The 20,279-nt window shown below is 33.6% G+C and overlaps 1 protein-coding gene across 1 annotated transcript in view; it reads left to right on the top strand.

Annotated features, from left to right (window-relative positions):
- Positions 1-8,779, top strand: part of LOC149564753 (truncated transcription factor CAULIFLOWER D-like) — a 239,791-nt gene extending 231,012 nt beyond the window's left edge. Inside the window, exons 6-7 of the mRNA XM_089818344.1 lie at positions 8,526-8,567; positions 8,657-8,779. Coding sequence (XP_089674470.1) covers positions 8,526-8,567; positions 8,657-8,779 — 165 coding nt within the window. The remainder of the gene's footprint in view (positions 1-8,525; positions 8,568-8,656) is intronic.
- The last annotated feature ends 11,500 nt before the right edge of the window (positions 8,780-20,279 follow it).

The following is a 20,279-nucleotide window of genomic DNA, read 5'->3' as shown; positions in this document are numbered from 1 at the left end:
TACATATATAGTGTACATATGCATTTTGGGGTGGTCAAGAGTTGATTTTCTATTTTTCCATGCATTCCCTAAGGGAATGTGGCTTACCCGGCTAGGAGTTATATGCTGAAATAGAGTGAACAATTGGGTGATTGGGATTGGTTTGTGCAAGTCCAAGAAATGGAGTTGGAGAACAAGGTGTGGAGGTGCCTCCCACCCACCTTGCCTCTCCCACCCATCCCGCTAAAGGGCCAAGGAGAGGCATAAAAGGAGGGAAGAGATGGATTACTTGATTACGAGTAGAGCCCCATAGAATAATAGGGCCCTTAGAATAGTGGGATCTAATAATAGGGGAATAGTAGGGCGATTCTAGTTGACAACTTGCCCGTGCCTACTATTCTAAGGCCCCCCCCTACTATTAGAAGGCTCTCAAATGCCCCCAACAAGATTATTGTGGGCCCTACAATTCTATTATTCCCTACTATTCTAAAGGGGTTTCACCTTTTGATTTGCAAATTGAACTCAGTTCACCTTTTTTTTGCTCACGGGAACTAGTAACCAATATCTCTCGGCCCTCCCACCAATGAGCCATATACCTCTTGGCCCTCTGACCAATATATTTTCTAGGGCCTACTATTAAAAAGGGCAAATGGTAGGGGCAACTGATTGATAACAAGATGACTTCCCAATAGCATATGGACTAGGAACCCAGGCCCCCGTGCAGGGTGGGTGGAAGGAGAGTTGGGCTCCCAGAGACTTGCACTCAGGGCCTTTGCCATAGAATAGTAGGGCCTGCCGATCAGGTACTTTCACTATGGCTACTATCTATAAGGAGTTGGTTGGGTTCTGATTTCCCTTTCCCGTTAGGTTGAGTGCCTTGAACCAGTTTTGGTGATCATCCAAGATCATTTGGTAATACTTTGAAGTCAATATCTTCTATGTTGCATTTAAACCCTAAAAAACCCTTCAAAACTATTGGAAATATAGATGGAGTAACTGAGAGGAGGGGTGAATCAGTTATCACAAAAATAAGTCCATAGATCCCTTAGATGTTTGATAAAACTAGTTACTGCTGTCACTCGGTAAACATACAAAAGAATGTTGTAACTCGGTAGATGTAATGTATGTTAACTTTAGCAAATCTTAAATATTCACAGTGATTAACATGCAACCATAAAAGAAATGACATGAACACGTGACACCAGATTTAACATGGAAACCCAATGTGGAAAAAACCACCAAGTAACTAGTTACTGATTTTCACTCTTCTGAAGTAAGCCCTATTAGGAGGCAACCCTGTTAAAGGTTACAAAACACACTATTAGGTGTGACCTTGTTAGAGGATTTAATCACCCTATTAGGAGCGGCCTTGCAAAAGGTCTTTAGAACAATTCAATAGAATTGTCACTTTGTTAGAGGATTTACAAATGCCTATTAGACCAACTCTGTTAAGAGATTTAGGAATCATTGCTACAATGGTGAGAAAGTAACAATGAATTGACCTGAATGAGATGCAATTGAATTAGTGATACAGATCTTTGTTTTGCTTCACTAGATCCTCTTTGATCGAATAAATATTTGCTGCTCCTCAAGGATATCTGACCATCCTTTAAAGTTTTCTCACACTTTCCTCTTCAACAATCAACACACTTGCATGCTCGCTCATTACACTTTAGAATTCTCAACTTGACCTTTTATTTATACCTTTCAAATTATCAAGTTAGCTCATTTACAAGTTACAATTACCAATAATCATTATCTCAGTTGGCTACAATCATTACATAAAATAATTGAACTTTATTTCTCAAAACGACAAAATCCTTCATTGGCCAACCTTGCTCAGTAAACACTGCTCCAGAATTGATTTCCAGTGTGAACCAACTGAAGCTCAGTTACCACTACAAACTCTGCAAAATCCTTTGGAGACAAAATGAACTCAGTAAACACTGAGTTTCATTTGTTAACCTTGTGAGCTCGGTTACCACTAACTTTTGCCACAAAATCCTTCGACGCTCAAGTGAGCTTGGTAGACACTATTTCCATAGAGTAATTTCCAGGAATGCTTGATAGACTTTGAAATTTGCTTGCCTGACCAACTGAGCTTGGTAAGCACTATCTGCCAACTGATATGACATTTGTGTAACATCAAAGACAACACACAATTAAACAATTGTATCCAACATAAAATAGGGTATTTATTCTTAAGCCATGTACGGGTAGGTTGAAAGACTAAAATATAAGAAATTTGAAGGATCTTTGAAAAGGGTATCTGGATCATCGATTAGTTACATAGCCTGTTTACAAGTTTTTGGAATTTTTTGTGTTAAAATCTTGATAGGATGCCAAATTGGGGGCTCTAGGGCTACTAGGATTTCTAAGAGCAATTTAGATTTCTATGAAGTGGGTTTGTGAGACAAAGCCCAAGATTGCTAGAGAAGCTTATATCAAGCATGTAAAAGAAATTTTGAAGGATCTTAGATACTACATTGGAGTTTGGGCCTTAACTTGCAAGATAGAAAAAAATGCCTAGCTAGGAGCCTAGGTGAGTTAAGAGTGAAAAGAATTGGAGTTGTAATTGGTGTAATAGATCTTGCAGAAGGGGATAATTGTGAGAGATCCTTTTGGGAATAGGGTCAAGTAGTAACCCTATAGGCTTAGAAGAATCCTTGGAGAGTTTGGGCATTGATACCCAAACTAGGAGTTTTGGATCTAGTTACATCAAATTGGTAACAAAGCCCTAAAAAGGTCTGGGATAAGGCATAGTGTATGTCTACATTTGAAGGTGAATCACTGGGGAAAGCATTATGGTGACAAATTTTGAATTGGAAAAAGAAGTGAGAATAGAAGGAGAAGAACAGACTCCTAGAGGAGGCCTTTAAAGCTATGAAGGGTAGGCTTGATGAAGTGGTAGAAACAATTGACAAGATGAAGGAAAAGCTAGATATTGGTGAAGATAAGGCCAAAGAAATTGCTAAAGAAGATGTAGGCCTTGAACCTAATCCTCCAATCCAAGAAGATTATTTTCTTAAAGCTATTAAAGCTTTGAGTGACAAGCCTTTGAAGGAGTACCCTTGATCATGGGTAAGGTGGATCTTGATTTAGTTATGGAATGGATAGGGGGCATGGAGAATCACTTTGATTGTGAAGGAGTTATTGAAGCACAAAATGTGAAGGTTTCCAAATCTAGGTTAAGGGGACCAGCCCTAACTTAGTGGAAGTTTCTCGAAGAAGAGAGGGAGAAAGGAAATAAGAAACCTATGACTCATTCACTCTATTCCTTTTCATCACATGTTTATCCTTGCTCCCAATTATCTACTCTCGAGGGTGATTCTTTGTCATGTTTATTTTGGAGGTAGGAGTTGACATCTCAACTCTCAACTCTTCTCTTGGTTCAGATCTTTGTTCCTCTCTATGCTCAACAAATACATCATTTTGTAAGTTATTGTTAGTCTCAAAAATGACTTCAACATTCTGTCTAACAATTCCAGAATTATCCTCTTCATCAAAATTATAATCTACCATCTTCTGTTTAGCACCAAACTTTTCATCAATCATTACATTTGTGCACTTAACTATTGTCTTACTTTTATAGTTGAAACATCTATATGCTTTACTTTTCAATGAGTAATAAAGAAACATACCTTCATCGCTTCTAGGATTAAACTTACCAATATAATCATCTCTCTTTATGTAACACTTACGTCTAAGTATTCTGAAATACTTGACTGATGGTGAGTGACCAAACCATAACTCATAGGGTGTCTTGCTCATAGATTTTTGTTATCTGTACTCTGTTCAGAGTATATACTGCAGTGCTAACTGCTTCTCTCCAAAATGTCTTCAAGACATCATTCTCAAATAAGATTTCTCTTGTTGCTTATACTATTGACTTATTCCTTCTTTCAGCAATCCCATTTTGTTCAGGTGTTCTTGGTGAAGATAATCTGCTTTTGATTCCATTCTCTTCCCACAACATGTTGAACTCTCTAGATGTGAACTCTCCTCCTCTATATGATCTCAAACATTTAATCTTGACACCAAATTCATTTTCAACTCTATTCTTAAAAATCTTAAATTTCTCAAAACCTTTATACTTATCTTAATTGATTATCTCCAAAATGTCTTATAAACAATCATTCTCAAACAACATTGCTCTTTCTGCTTTTGCTACATACTTATTTATTCTTTTAGCAATCCCATTTTGCTAAGGTGTTTTAGGTACAGATAGTTGTCTTTTGATTCCATTTTTTTCACAAAATATGTCAAATTCTCTAAAGGTGAATTCTCCCCCTCTATCAGATCACAAACACTTAATCTTAACACCAAATTCATTATCAACTCTTCTTAAATATCTTAAACTTCTCAAAAGCTTCATATTTCTCTTTAAGAAATGCTACCCACATCATTGTAGTGATATCATCAACAAAAGTCATAAAGTACCTTTCACCATAGAACCCTCGGGTTCTTGCAAGACCACTCAGATCTATGTGAACAATCTCCAATTTCTTCGTAGTAGAGAACTTCTTGCTAGGAAAAGACACTTTTCTCTACTTAGCCGAAATAGATTCCTTGCAGACTACATTAGTAGTTTTAACAATCTTAGGCAGATCTCTCATTGCAAATGTACTACTAACCTTAACAATTTTATCAAAGTTTATATAACAGACCCTTCTATGCCATAACCAACTGTTATGAATTTTTGCAACCAAACATGTTATTTTAGTAGGATTCAATTGAGATACATTACCTTTGGATCTAGTTCTAGTACCAATCAGCTTACCATCTTTGTCTTTCATAATGCAAGTCTTATCTGTGAACTACACCAAATATCCCTTGTCTTCCAATTGTCCAACACTTAACAAATTATGTTTCAAACCATTAACAAAATAAACATCATTAGTGTTAGTTTTACCATTGAGAGTAATAGATCTAATCCCTGTAATATGACAGGCTGCATTGTTACCAAGTCTTACAACACCTCCATCATGATTTCTCAACTTAACAAACTTGTTCATATCACCAATCATGTGATGTAAGCACCCACTATCAATTATCCACTCTGAATTCTTCTCAACTTGGGTAACTAGAGCTCTCTCTTCTCTAATTTCTTTATCAAGATCATCTTCCTCGATGGCCACAAATCCTAATTCATTATCACTTTCCTTCTGATCTCTTTCATCATATTCTTCATCCTCATTAGCATATAAATTTTTTCTATACTTATCTCTTCTAGGTTTAAATTTTCCTCAAAACTTTTTCTCTCTTTTAGGACATTTAGATGCATAATGACCATATTCATCACAAGTCCAACACTTAAAGATTTTCTACCATCTTTGTCTCTTCATACCAGAAGGGCTATTCCTTCTTCAATCTTCTTATCTTCTTCAAATTTGCTATTACTGGCAAAGTCTCCTCTTGCACTTGCACTTCTTGACAGATTAGGTCGAATGTTTAGAGTACTAAAAGTTGTCTCAACTTTGGCTAGTTCTTCAGACTATCTCAATTTTGCTTCTACAGACTCTAACCTTCAAAGCAATGTTTCCTTTGTCAAATATTTGGTGTAGGGCAGTACTAGCTGAATCCTCTGAGCTATCTACATGAAAGATGGTGTCAAAATTTTCAAGGTCTTCTATATAACCTCATCATCTTGTTTAGTTTCGCAAAGAGACCGAATACCTGCAATAATTTTTGATATTCTACCAACATAACTTCTTATAGATTCATCTTCCATCATCTTAGCATCTTGAAATATGCAAATCCAATTTTGCAATCTCATTCTTTTTGCATGATCATCACCTTCAAAAGTAACTTCTAATGCTTTCCAAATTTCATGAGAAGTTTGAAATGTCTTTACCAGACTGTATTCATTCTTGAGAGGAGATAACAACAGGGCTTCTCTAGCTCTCATGTTACACATGAATAGATCTCTTTCTCCGTGATTGCATTCCTTTAGCTTTGATTCTTCAACAATTACCTTCTTAGCTTTCGTCAAAAGTCAATATCCTGGACCCATGCATAGCAGATGAGTCTTCATCTTTTCCTTCCAAATATCATAGTTGGCCCCATCGAATCTTGGACTATCTTTCTTGAACATATTTGCCATCAATCTCCAAAAGTTGTTAAGAATTATCTTCAAGAACTTGATGCTCTGATACCAATTGTTAGAATATATAGTCCATTGATATAACTTTGGGGGGGGGGGGGGAGGTTGAATTAGTTATACAACTATTATCACAATCATTAACTTCAAACAATCTTAACCATGTGAGTAATGTTAACTGAAACCACAAAAAGATACTCATACACAATTAACACCAGATATGTTAACTAGGGAAACTCTTGATTAGAAGGAAAACCCCGATGGGAATGGTACCCCACAATATGATGTACTAATATAAATATTCCTTGTTAGAGAATAGACCTTGTTAGGAGACTTTGAATCCTTGTTAGTAGATTCCAACCCTATTAGGAGTTGTCCCTGTAAGGAAGCAAAAGTGTGTGGAATCGCTTTCTACACTAATCTTGAGAGGACGATTATGAAAATTCAAATAACTTTTGTAGAGATCTTAAGAAATGCATAATATAATATAATTAAAATAACAATGAACGCATAACACAATGATTACCATGGGGAAACCCTTCTAGGAGAAAAACCTTGCCCTCCAAAACTCACACAATGTATTCTTAAATTAAGAGGATTACAATACACTTCCACTGCATGTTCTTATAAGAGCGCATCAGTACAACTCGAACTCAGACTCGAACTCTGAGAGAGTCCTTCTAGCACCTAGTCTTGCAAACGTAACTTGATGATTCAAACACCTCCCAAAGCCCTCCTTTTATAGTGAATTAAAAGTTGGAAACCATTTGTGGTCTTACAAAACCATGGGCCATAACCATGGGCAAAACAACCATGCCACCTATTACCCAGTTGTCATTTGTAACTCCAAGAATAACATTTTTGTCCATAATTTTGTCCTCTAGTTTAGACCCCCATAAAAGTTATATAATGAGTTGTTTATACTCTAAAAATAGCCCTCATATATTGTTTGAGGGACAAGACACATTTTTAACAACTCGTACACTTTTTTCCAACGCAAAAACATGTGGAAAACTACCACAAACAAATTTTAGAATTTTCTACAATTTTCTGGAAAAAGCTTGCAAGATTGAGGCGCAATTCTTAACATTCTCCTACTTGTCAAACACCTTGCAAGAGTTAGGAGATTCAAAGTAACATGGACTTAATTGCTAGGGGCCGAGAGGCCCATGAACTCCGAATACCATCTGAACTTCTCTATACCCACGAGCTTAGTTAATGCATCAACAACATTTGCCAAAGTCTCCAGCTTCTCTAGCTTCACCTTGCCGTCCTTGACCATGTCTCTCACAAAATGATATTGTACGTCAATGTGCTTGGTCTTGGCATGAAATGTTGAGTTCTTCACTAGGCATATTGCACTTTGATTGTCACTATAAATTGTCATTGCACCCTATTTGAACTCTACATCTGAACACAGTCTCTTAATCCAGATAGCTTCCTTGCAGACATGAGTAGCTGCCATATACTCTGCCCTAGTAGTTAAACAAAGTGACCACAGGTTGTCGCTTGCTCATCCAATTGATTGCACCGCCAAATAATGTAAACATATATGCATTGGTGGATATTCTTCTATCAACATCGCGAGCCCAGTCTGAATCCACAAAGCCATGAAAATCTAGGAATGCTCTTTTCCTATTCCATAGAAACATATAGAGTACTCGGAGGTACCCTGCAAGTATCTGAAAACTTTTTTTTACTGTATCAACATGTACTCCTCCTGAATTAGACATGTAACGGGAAAGTACTCCCACTAATTTAAAATATTTCCTTTAAATCGGGGTTAGACATGATAGTCCTGATTTTGCTTTTGACTTGAATGAAATTCTAAATATGATTGTTTATGACATCGTCACACTCTTTCTCAGTTTATCATTAAACTTCACTTGGTAGACAGAGTTTGAACCTGCGACAGTGAGAGGCTGCTGTTTCTTACAATTTGTTTCCTTCTAAAAATGCCAGTATGCCCGTGTGATCATATCTTTTCCCGCTGTCTACAATTACGCTTTTTGCCGACAAAGACAGGCAAAAGAAACAAAGGTTACACTATGCCTCGATAAGTATAGATATTAAATAATCCGTAGAACCTCTAGAACCTGAGATGCAATTTCAAGCAAACTTCGCAACTCTTCAAGAATGACTTTTCTATTTACATATAAAAACTGCAATTATTTTTTAATTTTATCCTCCTCTTTCAATTTATTTTATTATATTCCAGCTGAAGGAATGTAGCATGAATTGAGTTGTATTGCATACATGTTACTTGGTTTTGACATCTCACCTTAAGGATTCCTACCATTGTAAACAACATCACAGCTTAGTTTGGTTGTCTCGTCATGTATTGCATATTAAACTGGAATTGCCAAACCTTACATAAAAAATGCTTTTGAGAATTCCTTAAATGAAATTGTTTGGGTAATGGTTGCTGATTTCAATTGCCACGCAGGCAAAATCACTGAAAGTAGAAAACGCTAATCTGGTGAAAAAGGTAACAGAATGTCTATCAATAATACCCTCACTGCCATTCTCATTCTTCTTTTGCTTTAAGGCATGAATGAAAATATGAACATGTTACAGGTTGGTAGAAGTTGCCCGCCATGCCACTTTAGCATTGACACCATGGAAGGATTCAACGATAATTCGGATACAGATGCTGCAACTCAACAAGATCTACCTCAGACTAATTTAAATCTCACGTAATTCTGTAACTATAACTTCTGTGATTTCTGCTAAATGAGTGTTCTTTATATCAATGGAAAATTTATTCTATATATCATAAAAAAAATTACAGAGGAGATTATACGTGTGCAGCCTGTCCTGAAGGGAACTCTTGTCCAAGAGATCTCTGCAAGTTTGAGAAACTGTTAAGTCCTCACAGTATTCAAACAGATCATACGATAGGAAATCTGAATATTCAATTAATGTTCGTAGACTTGCACCTGTCACTTTGTTTGAAACAAACCAGCAGCTAGAAAATAGAGGATGGTGACAAGCACATAAAGGAACAGCTGAAGAGCTTTTTTCCCATTCATCAACAAAGTATACATGTTTATATAGTTGCAATGTATTTCTAAGCATTTTGTTAGCAATGATTGCTAATTGTGGCTCTTTGATGGCAAGCTGGAACTTCGATGGTTAATTGTAGACCCTTACAGAATACACGATGGACACCTTACCTATATGTTTACAGTGTAAACATTGTCCCGCCCGATGCTTCAGTAAATACATCTGCCATGTTATCGTTTATCAAAAATTGCAGCTCTTTCTCTTTGAGGTGAGGCTTCTCTTATAGAATGATTGTGATTCAATGTGGTAAAATCTTTCATGATAAACTCTATTGTTTTCTGACTTAGATTACTCTTTGATTTTGACACTTTAATTGAAATTGGTACTATCGTAGCCTAAAGAATGCATCTTAGCCAGATAGCTTCGCAGGTATCACATTGTTCCATAGCTATCTTTAATAATTGATAAAGAAATAGTTTGCTTCTTATTGCTCCAAGAGACACTGCTTGATCCTAAGCTAAATGCATAATCCACGTTGATTTACTCATCTTGGTCACCTGCCTATTCCAAATCTATTTAAGCTATCAAATTCAAATGGTTAGTATATTTAAAATTCAAAAGGTCAGTATAATCAATATACATGTTTTAAAGTTATAACACCTATTATATCAAATGACTCTAGTTTATAACACCTACAATATCAATTTACTCTTCCCGTGACTTTTTAACGAGGTTCAAGGAGGCTGATTGAATATGCAATAGAAGGCCTTGTAGAGATCAAATAGTTAAACTTCCCACTTCCCCCCATTTATCAATACAAAAGTTCCATTGACTTTTTAATACCATTATCAATATACAATGTACTATTATCACTATACAACATAATGCTTTGTTATAATGGAGTATATATTGGTTTAGGATATTTCAAGCCTTTTAATCAGTTTCTTTGCAAATTTTTAGTAACCAAAACATTATTGCAATTCCTAAAAATTAATATATTCTTCTTAAGATTATTGAATTCTAATATCAATGATTAATCTCTTTTAATTTCGTCGACTAATTCTATGCATTTCAAATTCCCATTAAGTCATCAGCATACAATGAAATCAAAACAACATTCTCACATTGGTCATTGTTCATGTACATACTAGAATAGTTTGTATTCCTTATATACACGTTTTACATAAGAATCTATTAATTTCACTTGTTATGACTTTGTTTCTTGTTTGAGACAATACAGTAGTCTTAAAAATGCATACAAAATCTTTGTTTACACTCTCTAAAAGCCTAAGTTTTTCATTGTTGAAATCTTGATATTACTTAGACATTGATATCACTTTCTCTTTAATATAGGGGTTAATACATTCTTTACAACTCTATAGTCACTCTTTGGACCATGCAATGAGGATTTGTCATGATGAGACTTAGGGTGTTAGTGCATAGATTTAGATAGTTGTACATGTGTTGGATCTTATTTTATCAATTCATGTATGCTTTTTATCTACATTTATGTGTGCTAGGTATTTGATAGACACTTTTAACTCTAAACAGTTAATGTATGGTACATTTGATATTATCTTCTAGATCCCTAGAGACTTCTTTATCATATGTTTGATGATTGAGATATTCTACTTGATATTGATGTTTGACATGTGATTATTTAATATGATGAAGTAAATTAGAATTAAAGTACTTTAATATATCATGTCCTAATTTAATCAATAATAATATATAATTTTTGCATAAGACACGTGTCCTAACACACATGCACACTCACTGCGTACACACACACCATATCTATCATGTCCTAATTTAATCAATAATAATATAGAATCCACATAAGACGTGTGTCCTAACACATGCATGTCTTGCGCATGCACACCCACGCACACTTGCACACACACATGAACACATGTATAGCCATGCACATGCGCGCGCACACACACACACACAATCTAGGTTGTCCTAATTTAGTCAATAATAAATAGAATCCACGAAGTAAATTAGAATTAAAGTACTTTAATCTATCATGTCTCGATTTAGTCAATAATAATAAAGAATCTGTGTAAGACACATGTCGTAATTTAATCAATTAGAATATAACAACCCCTTAATACATGTATCTTAACTTAATCAATTAGAATACAACATCTCGTTAAGACACATTTCTTGATAAGTTATTTAATAGAATGATAAATGACGATTAAATTTATATGTACATGTGTAATGGTTGAACTTGACATGTAATTTAAAAATGTTTGATTCAATCTAGAAGTTAAACATGCTTGATTGTCTTTAAGTTAAATATGTGGGATTCAATCTATGTTAAAAATGTTGATTTAATTTATATGCTTGAACTTGATGATATGTGTGTGTGTGTGTGTGTGTGTGTGTGTGTATGTGTATGTATATGTATATATCTGTATATGTATATGTATATATATATGTATATGTATATGTGTGTGTGTGTGTGTGTGTGTGTGTGTGTGTGTATGTATATATATATGTGTATGTATATGTATATATCTGTATATGTATATGTATATGTATATATATGTATATGTATATGTATATGTGTGTGTGTGTGTGTGTGTGTGTGTGTGTGTGTGTGTGTGTGTGTGTGTGTCATGTGTGATATATAATGATGAACATGTGTCCTAATTTAATGAGTTAACTTGGAATTAAAGTATTACAATTTACCATGTCCTAATTTAATCATTTAGAATATAACACCACCTTAAGACACATGTCCTAGAATTTAATCAACTAGAATATGACATCCCCTTAAGAAATGTGTCTTGAATTAATTATTTAGAACATATATATGTCCCCTTAAGATAGATTTCCTAATTCAATCAATTAGAATATAATATCTTCTTAAGACACATGTCCTAATTTAATCTATTAGAATATAACATCACCTTAAGACACATATCTCAATTTAGTCATTTATAATATAACATCTTCTAAAGACACTTGTCTTAGAATTTAATCATTAGCATATAAGTTCCCCTTATATAGATATTTCCACTTAAGAAACACCTCCTAATTTAATCAAATATCTAATATAATATTCCCTTAAGTCGTAAGTTTTAAGTAGTTACAATTTTGCAATTTCACATCCAAATTCAAAACATTTCATATTTCATGAACTAGATAGAATTAAGGTAATCACATATTTAATGAGGCCTAAGTGTTACATCACCCCCTTAACATGTCCCCTTAAAGTTATATATGCAGGCTTAAGACAAATTTCAATAGATCTATACGTCAAATTGTTCAACCAAATTTTGTGGATAATTCAAGCAAATAGGTGTGTCTATGTGTATATTTTTATGTACGTCTCTCTCTCTCTCTCTCTCTCTCTCTCTCTCTCTCTCTCTCTCTCTCTTTATATATATATATATATATATATATATATATATATATATATATATATATATATATATATATATATATATATATATATATTGGTGTGTGCGGGCGTATATATATATTGGTGTATATATATACACACATATATACATGCATTGTTTATATGTAAAATCAAGTGGTTCATCTCACTCTTGGATAACATGCAATATTCTCATGATCATTAGTATCAAGTCGCCACTTTTGAATGCCACGCTTTGTGACTAGATGAAGAGATAGGATAGTGACTGTATTGATAAAAATGTTGGAAATTTGGATAAGTAGATAGTTTGGATTTGTCATTTATGGCAAGATTTTAGTTATATGAAGTCAACATACTATGGAGATGCACTTTTGGGTTGAAGACTAAGAAAATTGTCCAAGTGTTAAGAAGTTTATTTGTCAGTACACGCCTTTTAGTTGGCATAGTTCACACACAGTTTTCGCACATGCATAGTTACCTCATGGTGGTAGAGAGTGTCATGATTTTGTACCCAACTAGGCAAGTCATTACATGTTGTATAGTCATAAATATTGATGATTTAGTGAGTACAAATATGCTCATGCAAAATAAGACAAATATAAGGAAAGGGGTATTTTAAGTTAAGGAATTATTTTGTTTAGCAAAACAATTACTTAACTAATTAGGGAAGACATCATAGATGTTAACCCTAACTGAAAAAAGAATAGTTTTGCATTTTGGGATACATCTGAAAGTATGAAATTTAATAGAACAATATTACTTGGTATAAAGTACAGATCTTTTGATGTAAAGTTTTGTGATGTTTATGGCATTGTAATGATATTGTTTTGTGATGTGAATTCAATATTGAGTGAAGTATATGTGAAGATTATGCAGGGAGTTGCAAAGTTCAAATAAGATATTTAAGATATTAGCATTGACAAGAGGATATTTTTGTATCTATAACTTTTATACTGTATTTGTATCACTGACTATTGCATGTTTGGGTAGTGGGCTCATCTTGCATATATTTTATAAATAGTAATAAACACTTTTAATAGAGTTGAGGCTTATAACAAGACCTAGTCCTCTAACAAGGATTGAGACACTATATGGATGTAATAGACTCCTAACTGTTGGAAACTTCAATTTGAATAATTGTTATTTTGTCATTGATGTCAAATCTGCTAATAAGACATGTTGCTATCTGATCGAAATATCATATCTATTTTGATTGATGAAGAGGATTTGAAGAGTTACTCATAACAATAGCACCTAGAGGAAAGATTGAGTTGTGAAAAGGAAGCTACAATAAATATTTTATTAGTTAGACTTTTAAAAGGCAAAGTGATTGTTTATATCATGATAATGTTCAAGTCTTTACAATACAAGGCAAGATATATCACTTATGTAAAGCTTAACCAAGCAATAAAGTGAAAGACCAAGGAATGTTGAGTGATGCTAGTGTCAACCAAGCTACAGTAACTGTCGAGCAAATTTAGTGTCAACAGAGAAAGCTAGTTGATGTTGAGCCAAGATTTCTATAGCAACCGAGTGATTAAGTGATGACTGAGTGCCATAATTTTGTAATTTTTGAGTAACAATATTTTGAATGCAATTGAGGAATTGTGATTTCTAGTAGACTCGGTTGAATTCTTGGGATATGGAAACAATTTTGAAGATAATATTGATGAGTTGATCACTTAATTCAAGGTGAGGATTAGGTATGATTCCTAAGATTGAATTCGATGGATGAAAAGTTTCTAGAAAAGAAGAAGATGAAAATATATAATGAACTTGATGAACCAGATTGTAAACCCTAAGGTCTACAGTGATCATGGAAAATGACAAAGCCGAGATTACCTATTTAAGGAGTCGTAGTCAATAAGAAAGTCTAAGCAGGTGTGAGAGCAAAGCATAAGGATTAAGTTTTTTGTAAGGAGAAGATTGATTGCTTGAAGAGTTTCCAAGTGAGTTAAGTGACATAGTTGACAAGAAGGACTTATCAGTGAATCAATAGATGAGTTGAACAATGATCTTGACCTCCAAAAGTGAATTGTGTTGGAATTTTTTAGAATAACTGAGAGGGGGGTGAATCAGTTATCTAAGGTCTAGATATATAAATAAAACTTTTCATAGCTTAGTGAACCCATAAAACATTTATCATCATGCATGCATTTATAAGATTATGCAATCACTTAAAACTTGTAGCTTACTATCAAATCAATTTGCAGAAATGTAAACATAAAACATAATAGATTCAACAACACACTTGACACAATGATTTACGTAGAAATCCAAATTGGAAAAAACCACAAGTAACATGCTACTCTTTCTCACTCTTCTGAAGTAATGTCCTATGAAAAGCCAACCCTGTTAAAGGTTACAATACACACTGCTAAATTTGACTTTGTTAAATGATTTCAATCACCTTGTTAGGAGTGAACCTTGTTAGAGGACTTTAGACCTTTCACTTGGAATGTCACCCTATTAAAGGATTTACAATTAACTATTAGGTCAACCTTAATCTAAAGGATTTACCCTAGATTGATACAATTTTTAGAGAGTAATAGTAAGGCTTGATCTGATAACAACTTACAACTCCATTTGCAAATTACAGATCTCTATTTTAGTCCTTCGTTTTGCTTGGCTTTCACACATTTTAGCTCTAATCACTTGTTCACGCTTCAAGCATTCATACCTTTAAGCCTTGTTTCTTAACATCGTAATGTAGACTCTTCACTCAGGTCACTTGATGAAGCAATACCCTAGACTCCTTGTCTTCCTTAGATTCTTGCACATGAGAACCCTCGCTTCTAAGCAGCCATCTCTATAAATAGAGAATTAAGATCTTTTGTCATTCACTCTCTATCGTCTAATTTAGGATTAGGAAAAATTATGTAGGATTCAATGATATCACTTCTAGAAACTTATCCTTCAATCCTCTTTGAATTCAACTCAAAATGGTTTACCATAAATTCTGTGCCACCAACTCATCAATCTTATCTTCGACCTGGTTCACATAATCTAAAAAAATAAACTTGCATGCTCATATCTATCAAATTCACGATATTTCTAATAATGTTGGCACTCAGTATTAACTTGATTTTGATGCTTGACACATATTATGCTGCTTGGCATCCTTTGTAAAATCACTCGAAACAAACTAAAGTTTACTGGTGCTCGACATCAACTAAACTTTACTCGACATCCACTGTTTTGCTCGGCATACACTAAAATAGACTTTTACTTGGCATCAACTAATTTTCAACTTGGCTTTCCCTAACTTTCTTTGGCACCTACTATAGACTCAGTCAAGATTTGCAAACAAACTTTGTTATACTTGTTCTTCTGAACTTGCTTAGTGTAACCAATCTTCTACAACCCTAAGTAGATTATCAATGCACTATGTTACCATTGTCTTAGTTGATTCTCGTACTCCTTTTCATATAATAATTCAATCTTCCTCTAGGTGTTATTGTTACATATTTTGATCAAATCCTCTTCATCAATCAAATAAGTGATAGTACTCAAATTATGTAAGCAATTGTTTTACTAGCAAATAGCATATTTGACATCAATGACAAAACAATGATTGAAACACATTTATCATACTTGTATCAATTTGTTTTCAACAATCTCCTTCTTCAACAATTTCCCTCTTTGCCATTGATGACAAACCAAACTGACTTAGTTAAAACAGTAAGACCAACAAAATACCAAAAAAAAAATTTCTTATATTGAAATCTCTCCCTCTATCAACAACTTCCATCTTCTGAATAGGTTACAAAACTTTGTTGTTTCATCATTATGACTCTATTTGAATTACTTCTTATATCTCCCTCTACACTATCTTCCTCTTGCTAGGTAGATGTAATCAGTAGATACATTGTTTGTTTCATCAGTCAAAATTTCTCCCTCATACTATGAGTTAGGATTTCTCCATCTTTGTTTCCTTTTCTAGTATTATATATCTCCCTCTTAGCTATATATCTCCCATTCTTTATATATCTCCCTTTTTCTATAATATCTCCCTTTTTGACAACAATGTCAAAGACTTGTCATCTTAATATGAAGATATAAACTTCTTCAATTTCTCCCTTTGTCACCTTGCTTGTGACTGATTTGTAGTTCCAACTCTTTGATTACTTTAGGCAGCTCCTAATGTAAGATCCACTACATCAATTTGTAACATATGGCAATCAACTTATTTGATGTAGGACACTCCTTTTATTACTTAGATAGCCTTTGATAGGGGTTTCACCCCTAGTTTACCTCTTAGATACTCATGAGCATCCTTAGGTAATGCCTTTGTGAAGATATTAGCAATTTGCTCTTTTGTGTTAACATATTCGACCTTTAGCTGTTTATCTTGAACTAATTCTCTAAAATAATGATACTTGATTGCAATGTGCCTAGTCCTTGTGTACATCACATAATTCTTTGATATATTTATAGCACTTGTATTATCATAACAAAGTATCATTAGTTCAATGATCTCTTCTTTCATACTTTTGAGTAACTGTTTGATCCATACAATATTTGTACAATTTATAGTAGCAACAACATATTCAACTCCAACAATAGATTGTGAAGTGTAGTTTTATTTCTTGCTAGTCCATGTGACTAGCCTTTTGCTTAAGAAAAATGCTCTTACACTGGTGCTTTTTTTGTCATCAATGTTTATAGCCCAATCAACATTAGTATAGGCTCTTAATTTAAATTTCTCATTTTTCTTGTAGTATAGACCATATTCCTTTATTCCTTTAATATATCTCATTATTCTCTTTACAGTAATCCAATGATTCTCTCTAAGATTAGTAGAGAATCTTGCAACTATCCCTATATATAATGCAATATTAGGTTTGCTATGTACTATATATTGTAATTTTCTAGTCATAGACCTGTATAATGTTTGATTCACCTCACCTGAATCATCATTATTTGACAATTTATGTCTGTCACCATAGGTGTCCTATCATATACTTTGACTGAGTGATGTATATACTAATATTTCATCTAATGTACTTACAAACCCACAAAGAACTTGATCTCTTCAAACAAAGACATCTCAAATTATTACTTAATTTCATTTGCAAAAACCTTACATAAAGCATCTTGACCTCCAAATATGATACCATCAACAAAAAATTAAGATAACAAAATACCTTTTCCTTTCTTTGTCTTCATGTACAGATTGTTGTTATCATCAATCCTTTCAAATCCAATCTTTACAAGATAATTATGAGGTCTCTTATGCTATGCTCTTGGGGCTTGTTTCAAACCATATAAAGCTTTGTGTAATCTACATACCATGTTCTTATAATTAACATCACCAAATCCTTGTGGTTGTTCTATGTAAAAAAAATTCCTCTAATATGCCATTTAGAAATGTAGATTTAGTATCCATTTTATAAACTTTGAAACCTTTGTATGTGGAATAAGAAAGTAGAGTTCTTGCTCTTTCTAATCTAGTAACAAGAGCAAATGTTTCTCCATAGTCAATTCCTAATTCTTGTGCATATTCTTTGTAGACTAATCTTTCCTTGTTCCTTGTGACTTCACCATTTTCATCTAGCTTATTTCTGTATACCTACTTGGTGCCAATCACATTTTTGTCTTTTGGTCTAGGAACTAGAGCCCATGTTTTCTTTTTCCCAATTTCTTCAATTTCTTCTTCCATGGCTTTACTCTAGTCCACATCTTCTAAGGCATCTTTCACTATTTTAGGTTCCTTTATTCTCAGCAAACATGTATCATTTCTCAACTTGTTTCTTGTTATTGGCCTAACATCTTTATCTCCAATGATCAGTGTAGCAGGATGATGTCTCTTGACATATTTGGACAATCTTGGTTCAACTCTAGTTACTTCATGTGGTCTTTCAATTTCAAAGTCACTATGTACATCTCTGTCAAATATCTCAACATCTCTCTCATGTTTAGTAATTTTAAAATTAGAATGTGCCTCAATTTCATTATGTAACTCAACATCAGAATGTAGCTCGGTTCCTGAATGCAACTTGGCATTCATAATATGTGACTTGATAGTCACTAAAACTTGTTGTTGGTTTGTAGCTTGATTTGTAACATCTTCTTCAGTAGGTATATCTTCATAAACATTTACAAATGATTTATATTCTTCTAATTCCTTCATAGGTTCAGCCTCATATACTTTTGTATATTCATCAAATTTCACATTTGCACTTTCCACAACTTTGTTAGCATTAGTATTTAAACACTTATAAGCTTTAATTCTTGTGGAATTACCTACTAATATACCTTCTTCACTTTTTGCATCTAGTTTATCATTCCAAAAATCTTTGAGAACAAAACATTTACTTCCAAATATTTTAAAATATTTTACATTGGGCGAGTATCCATACCATAGTTTAAAAGGTGTTGAATGAATACCTTTCTTGAATTGTACATGGTTTAGAGTATAGATAGTTGTACTTATAGCTTATCTTCAGTATCTTAAAGAAACATTTTTCTCTATCATGAGTGTCTTAGCATAGTCCATTATAGATCTATTCCTCCTTTTAGCAATTCCATTTTGTGAAGGGTTTCTAGGAGCAGATGTCTGTCTTTTGATTCCTCTATCATTATAGAATATCTCAAACTCATTTGATGTAAATTCTCCTCCTCTATCAAATCTCAAACATTTCATACTTTTCCCTGTTTCCTTCTCAACTCTTGCTAAGTATCATTTAAACATTTAGAAAGTATCATATTTCTATTTCAGATTCATAACTGTCATCATTCTAGAATAATCATCAACAAGTAATATAATGTAGGTATCTTCTTTGTAGCTTTGCACTTGAATTGGTCCACACAAGTCAGTATGAACAATCTCTAGTATTCCTTTAGAGGTATGAGTTTTACTCTTAAAACTTGACTTTATTATTTTGTCTAACTGACATTGTTTTCACATTATGTTATCAGGCTTCTTTAACTTAGATAAACCTCTAACTCTTCTCATGGTACTGATACTAACCAAGTTATCAAAATTAACATGACAACCTTTTGTAACATAGCCACATATCATCACATTTTACAATTAGACAAGTAGCATCCTCTATATCAAGGTAGAATAGATTACTCCTAGTTTGATCACCCTTTCCAATCAATTTTCCATCAGTATCATATATCTTAGCAATCTTGTTTTCAAACTAACCTGTATATCTTGAATTATTCAGTTGTGACACACTCAATAGATTAAAGTTAAGTACTTCAACATAATAAGCATTGTCACAAAAAATATTTTGTGTGAGTTTGATAGAACATTTTCCTTTTATCAAACATGGTGCATCATTTTTCAAATCTTACACTATTTCCATCATAACAATTCAAGGTAATGAACTTTCTTTTATCTCCAGTCATGTGGTGTGAACACCCACTGACAATGGTCCATCTATCATTCTTGTTCACACAAGACACAAGTGTAGTTGCCTCATCTTCATGAGATTCATCCTTCATTACAACATACACTACCTCATCATCATGTGCATCAAATTCATCTTTTATTTCTCTTCAACAATGTAGCAAGACTTCTTTGTCTTTGTAATATTTGTTGTCTTCATCTCTTCTACTTTTATACATGTCACCACCTCTATAGCTCTTCTTCTCTAGACATCTAGTAGAAATATGACCAACCTCATTGCTATTGAAATAAATGATAGTTAATTTACCTTTGAACTTTCGTTTACCTCTATGAAATCTCCTACTACATCCTTCTCATCTGTATCACTATCACTAGACACATACTTTGTCCTTTTCTTCTTCACATCAGTATCTTTCAATGACAAATTAGCTTTGAAAGTA

Source organism: Cupressus sempervirens, chromosome 3, assembly GCF_028749045.1.
Source record: "Cupressus sempervirens isolate cs-2001-9-10 chromosome 3, ASM2874904v1, whole genome shotgun sequence".
Classification (NCBI taxonomy): domain Eukaryota; kingdom Viridiplantae; phylum Streptophyta; class Pinopsida; order Cupressales; family Cupressaceae; genus Cupressus; species Cupressus sempervirens.
The sequence above is the reverse complement of the archived record's forward strand: the minus strand, read 5'-3'. Positions and strand labels throughout refer to the sequence as shown.